At 59.8% G+C, this 9,295-nt stretch overlaps 1 protein-coding gene across 1 annotated transcript; it reads left to right on the top strand.

The window, feature by feature from the left end:
• Positions 1-862: 862 nt before the first annotated feature.
• On the top strand, positions 863-3,732 carry SUPT4H1 (SPT4 homolog, DSIF elongation factor subunit). The gene is made up of 5 exons (XM_050908934.1): positions 863-943; positions 1,278-1,384; positions 1,496-1,551; positions 1,753-1,806; positions 3,313-3,732. The coding sequence occupies exons 1-5, from the start codon at positions 875-877 to the stop codon at positions 3,378-3,380; spliced, it is 354 nt and encodes a 117-aa protein (XP_050764891.1). The 5' UTR covers positions 863-874; the 3' UTR covers positions 3,381-3,732.
• The last annotated feature ends 5,563 nt before the right edge of the window (positions 3,733-9,295 follow it).

The following is a 9,295-nucleotide window of genomic DNA, read 5'->3' as shown; positions in this document are numbered from 1 at the left end:
CATCACTGCAATGAAGCGGAGCTCATTTTCCTTCGTTGCATCCAAAGTCCCAGCTGAAAACTGATGGAGGCCAGAGCATCCCGAACTCCCTCTATCCGAAACCGAAGCCCCAGCCCTTCCCCAGGGACCACCGTCTTCCCAGGACCCCACCGAGATGGGTACCGTGGGCCGGGCTGGCTGGACCTCCTCCCTTCCTGCACAGAGCCTCTGCTCTCCCTTTTATAATGTTCAGATCCTTTTGAAATGTGAATATAGGTTTGGTTTTTTGTTGTTGGTTTTTGTTTTGTCTTTTTGCTGAGTCTGTCCTGGCTCTTGGGGCTTGGGAATAAATTATGACCCAAAAAAAAAAAAGGAAGAATACGTTTTATATATATGCAAAACTGTGTATTTATGTCCGATAGAAACAAAGATGTGTGAATATGCTGATGTGCTCAGAAATATATTTATTTACTAATATATTTATCCATGTACCCGGTCTGCTCGCCTGGTTTTGTTCTTTGTACCCAGCCATCGGGGCTCTGCTGCCAAAAGGCGCCTCCGTCCAACGCCACGGAAATACATCGCTCGGACGGCGGCCCCGGCCCCGGCCCCGGCCCCGGCCCGGCGACAGGCGCTGCGGCCCGGCGGACGCCAGGCTCCGGCCGGGCCCGTGGGGCGGCTCTGCCCGTGACCGGAGCCACGGGGCCCGCCCGGGCGGTGCTGCCCGCCCCCGCCGCCCCCCGGCGGCTCTCTGCCGCCCTCCCCCGGGCACAGAGCCTGCGGGGCGGCGGGCAGGGCCGAGCCGAGCGCCCGCCGCCGCCGCTGCCAGGCCCGGCCCGGCCCCGCTCTGCGCCTGCGCGCCGGAAGCGCGGGCGGTGGCGGCGGCGGCGGCGGGATGGCGCTGGAGACCGTCCCCAAGGATCTGCGGCACCTCCGCGCCTGCCTGCTCTGCTCCCTCGTCAAGGTGCGACCGGCACCGGGACCAGGACCGCTCCCCGCCCGGCCCCGGCCCGGGGCCTTCCCCCGCCCGGCCTGGGCCTCCCTGCCCCGGCCCGGGCCCTTCTCCCCCCGCCTACCGCCCGCCTTTGGCCTCCCTCGGCCTCGGGGCGCTTCCCCGCCCGGACGGGCCTTCCCCGCCTTCCCGGGGCTCTCTCGCTTCCTCCGGTGCAGGCCTCCCTGGCTCCCGCCGGCCCTGCCCGGCTCTCCCCTCCCTCCCCCGGCCCCTGCGGCCGCCCCGGTCCCGGCCGGGCCCCGTCCCTCCTGCCCCGGCCCCGCGCTGACGCCTCTGTGCCCCTCAGACCATCGACCAGTTCGAGTACGACGGCTGCGACAACTGCGATGCCTACCTGCAGATGAAGGGCAACCGGGAGATGGTCTACGACTGCACCAGCTCCTCCTTCGACGGGTGAGTGGGGCCCGGGGCCGGCCGCGTTCCCCGGGATGCCTGGGGACGCCGTGGTGGTACTGCGGTGTCACCTGGCCGGGAAACGTCCCCTCACTCCCATCCCTCCCACAGGATCATCGCCATGATGAGCCCTGAGGACAGCTGGGTCTCCAAGTGGCAGCGAATCAGTGAGTGGTTTTTCCCAGCTGGGTTGGGAGCCGGAGATCCCTTTTCTCCAGCAAACCCTTCTCTGGGGCAGCGGGAGTTGCTGTTCAGGCTGCGGAGGGGGTTTTCTGCTCCCGATGAGGGGGCATCTGTGCAGGCTGGCGGGGATGCTTGCCCACCTGGCTGCTGCCGTGCGGGGTAACTCGGTGTTTTCTTTCCCCCAGGTAACTTCAAGCCGGGTGTCTACGCAGTGTCCGTGACCGGCCGCCTGCCCCAAGGTAACGCCGCCGGCTTGTGTTAAGGGGAGGCTCCTGCATGGATGGCAGCTGAGGGATTATTCTGCTCATTAGGTGTTGGGGCTGTAGCCATCTCCGAGGTGACAAACTGGGCTGTGCCTTGCGCTGTACCTGTGTGATGAAATCAGGATTTTGGGGGTTCAGTGAACACTGTGTGTTGTGAACAGAGCACACACGGTGTGGGTGAAGGGATTAGCAAGGTGACTGCAAGAAGCAGATGCTGAACGGGGGGGTGGTTTCAGGGTTCTGCAGACAGGTTTTCTGCCTGCAGTCGTTCAGCACTATGCCTGCCAGAAGCTGATATTGAAGATGCTGCTGACTAAAACCTGTGACACCAGGCAGGCTATCAGAGGGATAAACTGTGATCAAAGGGTGACTCCAGAAAGTGGGCACATTTCAAACCATTCAGCTACAGGGAAGCACAAAGGTTTGTCCATAGCAAAGAGTTTTGCAGGACGGGGTGCTGTTATGGCAGTCTCGGTCAGCAGATAGCCCTTTCCATCACCATGCTGCACTGAGGGCTTACGTGAAGGTGGGGTTTTTGCGTTTATAAATGGAGTGGAGGGCGTAGAGGGTTGGCCTTATCTCTGTAATGCAGGAACTGCATCATCCGTCCAGCCGAGAGCCCCTGCCCTGTACGTAGCCCCAGAGCAGACTCCTAACCTGTGCCCCTTCCCAGGAGTGCTGCAATCCCGTATCCCCAGGGTGAAAGCTGTGCTTGTGTCTGGAATCCCAGGCTCCTTATATCTGACCTGAGGTCCGCCATCTGCGTTCGGCAGGAGCTGGAACATCACGAGGCTTGAAGCTGAGGCCTGCTGGCACAGCTCTGGGCGCATCCGAAATAACCGGAGTGCAGCAGATGATGGTGTGAGCTCGATGCAGCTGCAGGCAGGGAGCACAGGGCAGCAGGCGGAGGGAGTACAGGGGGCAGATGCCATCTTTGGCCTCGCTCAGCCCATCCTCGCATCACGGGGAGGAGCGAGAGGACTGGGGAGCACGGTAACCAGCAGGCTGCACTCCTGGGCCTTGCAAGCTGTCATTTGGCTGTCCCGTGGTGCGTGGCGCTGGTGAGAGCCGTGCTGAATCCCGTGGTGCTCTTCTGCTATCCCTGTTCTTCGGGAGTTACTGAGAAGGTGGGACATGGAGGCAGGTCACAGAAGTGACTGAAAGATTTAAGAAGTACTCTTAAGAGCTTGACCTGTTCAGTACAGCCATAATATTCAAACATTTTCAGGTAGGAAATAATGTAAATAAAATCTCTACCTGGTTCTTTCCCAAGGCAAAACAAGAGTTGATGTTTGGGAGCTCTATCTAGGCATTTAAAGTGGAAGAGGGAACACTCTTAGCAGTTCTATTAGAAGAAATGAAGAAGGTGATTGTCCAGTTCTTGATCTCTGCAATGAAGGCTACATGACAGAGCAACCAGATTTTTTTTCAGGACTCCTCATCCCTAGAGAATACTGAAATGTGTTTGTCTCCTTGCTGCAGGGATCGTCCGAGAGCTGAAGAGCCGTGGCGTGGCTTACAAGTCCCGAGACACAGCTATCAAAACCTAAGGGGCCCTTGTGCTGCCTGGAGGATTCCCCGGTGCTGCGTTCGGAGAGGCAGCAGGCATGCGGGGCACTGCTCTGAAACCTTTTAGCTTTAGCATGTGGGAGAGCGAGCCTGGACTCGGAGGGAGCTCGCTGGCTCGGCTCCTCTCGCTCAGTACCTCTGGACTCTGCCATACCACGGTCTGCCCACACAGACCATAGACATTGTTTTGCGCCTTGGCAAGGGGGAGGGCGTGAGTCGGTCTGGGAAAGCGGTGTTTAATGGTGATGCACAAGCTTTTTACAGTTGGTGTGGAAAAGAGGAGAGCTGGGGTATAGCTGTGTAAATATTTCAATAAAACTTACTGCCTGATGAGAGTTGAGTCCGTCTGTACGCTCGGTCACTAGTTTCACCTGCCGCAGGGAGCGGATGGTGTGGTGAGGGGTTTCGCACTCAGCCCCCTGCCTGCCAGGCCGCTTGGAGCCTATGATTGCCATCGCTTCTTACGCCATGGACCACATGCCTGCCTCGAGAGGGAGATCCGCCCTGGCTGAACTGGGGTGTCCTTCACTGCAGGAACAAGCAGACCAGCAATTTGTGCCTTAGAGCTCGGGGCTGGATGGAATAGGTAAGGTGATGTTAAGTATTTTACATGGAGGTAGTTATCTGGAGGTCACCGTGCCCTGGGCCTGCAGGGTCCTGCGCAAGGGACATGGAAGCCGGCTTGAAGGACCTTCAGATGGCCGTTGCTGGCCTCCAGGGCAGGCAGAGCAAGATGAGCCAGTTGCTGGTGTGGTTGGGAGGCAGCACCGGGCCTTGCAGCGGGGAGGGATGGACGAGCAGGGGTGGAAACACCCATCCAGCCTCGTATTTGTAGAGGTCTGGCTGTTTTGAGTGTCAGCTTGGATAGGGTCTGCATTGCATGGGCTGCTGAGAGATTTGGTCTCCTTACCTGATGGCTCTTGCTTGATTTGTTTTGTTCCAGTTCAGCAGCAGCTACCGATCACAAAGGTGGCTTGTCCAAGGGCAGAGTCCTAGATCAGTAGCTCTGTGAAATAAAGCTTTTTTTTTTTTTTTCCCTGAGATAATCCTGTAGCCGGAAAGCTCAATTTTTGTTTTCTGTAGACAAATAGTGGAAAACCAGTACAGCCTGAAAACTGCATTTGATCTGGGATGAAAGCGGCTGCAGCGAAGGGAACGCGTCGCTGTGGGGGAGTGACGCTGTCAGGAGCACTGAGGCGACGTGCTCTCTGTCCTGCTCTGGTTTGTAGAGCTCACCCCAAAAAAGAGACCCAAGTGCTACAGGTCAGCCAGAGCATGGCTTCCTGCGGGGTTTCGGAGCAGATGCGTGGCTGGAGAAGCCTGCTGTGAGCACAGGGGGGCTGTGTGGGGGCCGCAGCGCTAGTCGAGACGAAACACTGCAGAGAAAGATGTCTTAAACCACGTTTCTCTTGAGGACTTGCAGACATGATGCCAAAGGCAAGAGTATTTGCTCGGTGCAGATCGAGTCAAGCTGGTGGTGGGCTCTGGGCTCCAGCAGACGCCTCCAGCTGCAGATCACCTTTTGTGGGAAGAGTTGAGAGTGCTTCAGCCCCTGGCCTGGGGGTTAGAGCCTCCTCTTGGGAAGATGGAGCGGCAGGTTCATGTCCCGAAGGCAGAAGAGGGAGTTGAGTGTGATTGTCACACATCCCTGGTGAACGTCCAAAACGCTTGAGTTACCTGATAATTACCCTCCAGGCTTGCTTGGTTGCAGAGATCGGGCAGAGGATGTACCTTGGAAATGCCCGGTAGGTCAGGTCTGTGGGAGAGAGGTGCGACTGTCCCGGCAGCCCAGGGCATTACTCCGCAGGATGCTGAGGTTTAGACATTTTGGGCATGGACCTCTGGGCCCTGGAGGGCAATTTTGGACCGGCTGTGCCAGGAGAGGCACAAGGTGAGCTGGGATCCCCCTGGGGTGGGTTCATCCCCCGCAGAACGGTCCAGGAAAGCTGCAGCCAGCGCTGTCTGGGCGGCCGTGTGCGGTTGACAAGAGCAGACAAGGTTCAGAATGAAAGGGGTCAAGGAGGATGAGATGGGTGGCTCTTTCTCCAGCTGGAGGGAGATGGGTCTAGGGAGTGAGGTTTTGGCTCCAGCCAGGTTGGAAGCATGTTGGGGATGAGATCAACCACCCTGGCCATGCCCAGCCCTCGAAGCCTCACCCTTCAAGTGCCACGGGGTGGCAGCACGGATTTACGGAGCGGGGCTGGAGCCTGGTGATGGGCTGGGGTGAAGCTGCTGGAGACGGACCTGAGCAAGAGAGACCTGAGGCACATCTCCATTTTCTGCTGTATTTCACAGTGCCTTTCGCTCCCTACTAGCTTCCCAGGTTGTGTCCCCCTTCCCTGGCTCCAGGGATGGGGATGGCCATGCTGGAGCTGCTCCAATCCTGGAGGCACATCAGGACCCCTTCACCAGTCCCAGGCCACCTTGTCCCCTGGCCCCACGGTGCAGAGGAGGTGACAAGAGGGCTCTGCACCGGACTCCGGGCAGGGTGGGCTTGTTTGGCTGGGCCCCGGGTGCGGGTCTGTAGGCATGGTAGTTCACGTCTCCCTTCCTGGGAAGCTGCAGTCTTGCAGTAACACAGTCACTGCCCAGGGCTGGGAACTTTGCTTAGGAAATTGTCCCCAGGGAGCAGTGTGCGTTGTCACTGTGCCTCTCGGGGAAGGTGAGGGGGCTTGTAACCCCCACAAGGACCTCGCCCCTTGCTAGGAAGTGCAACCACTCCAGGTTATATGGAGTTAAGACCAGTGGGGGCTGCAGTGGAATTGCGATAGAACCAGAAGAGCGAGGCAAACGGGCTGAATGCTGGTGGTCTTTCAGAGAGAGCTGCGCCTCCTCTGCCTGCAGCAGCTCGCAGCACTTCCAAGAACCTGGTGCCTCTAATCGGGCTGGCTCGGTGAGCCTCTTCCCTGCGAGCTTGCTCGCTCGCCCACGCATGCACCACATCTCCCAGCCCACGCCGCCCAAGTGATTCATTGCTCCCAGGCTGCCGGAGCTGAGCGTTGGACCTCTGCAAAGCACCTGAAATGAGCGTTTCAGTTAGACACCAGGCCCGGAGCCGCCAGGGTTTTGTAGCAGCAAAAAGCAAACGGATGCGGAGCTTTATTTGCTGAGAAAAGTAGGGCAGGGAGCTCTCACGTTGAAGAAATTGGAGGAAAAATGTGCGGCGGCAGCCCAGGCTGTAATCGGGAGAGAAAGCGTCAACCGGGCAGGGAGCTGTAGATCTGAGTCAATTTAAGACGGCTCCTCCCCCTGCACCAAATGACGCTAAAATATTTCAGCCAGGCCTGAAAATCCTGCAGGTTTGGCATCCGAAGCAGGCTGGCAGCTCTCGGGCAGTGGAGGGGCCGGGGCAGCCCCCGGCAGCGCAGGCAGGAAGCACGAGCCAGTGGATTTCTTCGTGCGGGTTTTGAGAACCGATACCCCGGCTCTCCCTCCGGGCGAGAAAAGTGACTTTCCAAAACCGCAGAGCACACGGTGTTTCTACGTGAAGCAGCTGCTGGCGGTGCTGGGAAATGCCCGGCCGAGCCGTCCCCACCTGTGCGGGGGCCCCTCCGCCTGCCGTCCCAGGGACGGGGACCGGCCCACGCACACCGCTCCCCACCGCCCGGGGATGAAAGCGGCTCACGTTGGCCTTTGTCTCGTAGCTCGGGCAAGCTGGGCTTCAGATGAAGGGGGATGTGTGTTAGAGCACGTTGGGCTCCGGCCAAGGGGGACTGTGGCTGAGGCGGGGTGAGCCCCCCTAGTGTTGCTCCCGTGGATGCTCTGTGCACGCTGTGGCATCCTCCCCCGCTGTCACCTCTGTGCTGGTGTGAAGGGCAGCACGCAGAGGTGCTGCCTGGGGCCGGCTGCAGCAGCATCAGGCCTGCTTCGCCCTGAATTTGCTTTCACTTGCTGCCTCGCTGCCTTCCAGCACGCAGACTCGGGCTGTCCCAGGTGCCTCTCAGCCGTCCCTGGGGACAGTAACCACCCTGGGGAGCTGGTTACTGCAGGGGTGTGGAGACCCTTGGTGGTAAGGTGCTGGGGGGGAAAAAAAAACCAAAACAAACCCCAGCTTAAAACTGTTTTCCTTGGAAACTGGCCGAGGAGACCTTGGCAGGGTGGAGGTGCAGGGGAAGACGACCTGGGTTGTCCTCCTGGTACCCGTGCTGCCTGTCCAGGGCCGGGGTGAAACACTGCTGGAGTGAGGATAGCAAAGTCACGGTGCATGCCGTTAACGGGTGGCCCATCCTGCCCATCACCTCTGCGTCAGGGCCCGTGGGCAGAAGCCACCAAGGCACCTGAGTGTGTCTGATGTGGTGGGGAGAGGAGGGGACCCACGGCCAGCTTTCGGCAGCAGCCGTTTGGACGGGCTGCAGAGGGGATGGGTGCAGGTTTCGGAGGTGCAGGCAGATACGAAAGCTTTCAAAGCGTGGCAGAAACGAGGCACGGCTGCCACGTGCGCCGTCCCAAGGGGTTCCTGGTGCGCTGGCGATGGAGGCGGGTGGGCGAGGAACTGGGCCGTGTTCTCTGCTGAGGGGATCTGCAGGGAAAACGGGGAGCTCTGATGTATGATGGGTCCTCTGGGTGTTTGCCCCTCAGGAACTGCAGTGGAAGGAGGAGGCTCTGCTTTGTGATGGAGGGACAGGCTGGTGGGCCATCGGTTCCTGAAGTAGGCCTGCAAAGGGCACGTGAAGACAGTACTGGCACCCCTTGCAAGCTCAGTGCTGTCTGCAAAGAGGCCCTAAGCTGCTTCATGGTGGACACCTCTAAACCCACTGGTCTGCTGACAGAGTTGGGGTTTTGGAGGCTGGGGGGACACAAGAAGCTGGTGGAGGGTCCGGGACCTCCTCTTGGCTGAGACCTCTCACCTTGATCTGCTCCTGCACCTCTGCATCGTGGGAAGGGGAGATGCCAAGGGTTGGTGGGGCAGAGTGGGGTCTCACCCTGATGGTGGAGGTCACTGGGGGTGCTGAGGGCAAGCTTCCTTAGGGCGAATGGCAAAGCGAGACCACAGCTGAAGTCACAGGAGGGATTTGAGAACCTGACAGTATCTACCCCGTCCCCTGCTCTCCCGGACCTCCTGCTGCATCCCGGGCGGCACTTGTCCTTCCTCCTCCTGCCCAGATGTGCATCACCCAGGCTCTGCCTAAAGCAGGCGCTGGGCTGGAGGGGGCTTTCCCCGGCCCGAGGGAATGGTCCTCCTGAGCAGGCAGTTGCAGAAGAGCCGTTGAGTGCCCAAACAGAGCCCTGGGACATGTGCTTGGAGAGGACGTTGCACCTTCTCCAGTGGGTCCCCAAACAGCCTAGGCACACAGTACAGGGCAGGGTGTCAGCACGTCCCAGTGGCCGCAGGATCGGGCCCCTTGGCCAGGCTGGGGGCTTTGATACTGCTCTCCCAGCATCGCCTGGCCCGGCTGGTCCGGAAAGGTGCCATCAATGCCAGGTTTGGGGAGATGCTTCCTGGCAGCCCTGGGTGCCTGTCCCCCCTCCTTGGGGTCTCTGGACCTCAGAGATGCTCAGCTCTTCCCGGGCCTTGTCCTGGGGGGCCAGGGACCGCTGGGAAAGGAGGGACTGTCACCACAGAGCTCAGCCCCACATCTCCTGAGCCCGTCCTGCCCCGGGTGGTCCACAGCCTGGCGGGGCGGCTTTCATCCCTCCTTCCCCGTATCGCTGCTGGGCTCTGTCTTGGAGCATCCTCCATCCCAAACGGGCCCACCCTGGCACAGAGCACCCTGGGAGGTTGCACAACCCTTGGATTAAGGCGGGAAAGGGGAAAACAGGAGTCGCCCATCTGTGCCGCCGCAGTGCAGCGCCGGGTGCTGGGGGGGGGGCCTCTCCGAGGGTGTCAAGGCCCCCCGATCTGTGGCCTCCCCTTCCCCCACCTGCGAGGCCGGTTGCAGCAGGTGACATGGAAAAT

This window comes from Gymnogyps californianus, chromosome 20 (genome assembly GCF_018139145.2).
Source record: "Gymnogyps californianus isolate 813 chromosome 20, ASM1813914v2, whole genome shotgun sequence".
Taxonomy (NCBI): Eukaryota; Metazoa; Chordata; class Aves; order Accipitriformes; family Cathartidae; genus Gymnogyps; species Gymnogyps californianus.
The sequence above is the reverse complement of the archived record's forward strand: the minus strand, read 5'-3'. Positions and strand labels throughout refer to the sequence as shown.

Coding starts and splice junctions, on each gene's coding strand:
- SUPT4H1 (XM_050908934.1), top strand. CDS start 875: ATGGCGCTGGAGACCGTCCCCAAGGATCTGCGGCACCTCCGCGCCTGC. Junction 1,385..1,495: donor ACCAGCTCCTCCTTCGACGG/GTGAGTGGGGCC, acceptor TCCCTCCCACAG/GATCATCGCCATGATGAGCC. Junction 1,552..1,752: donor CTCCAAGTGGCAGCGAATCA/GTGAGTGGTTTT, acceptor TCTTTCCCCCAG/GTAACTTCAAGCCGGGTGTC.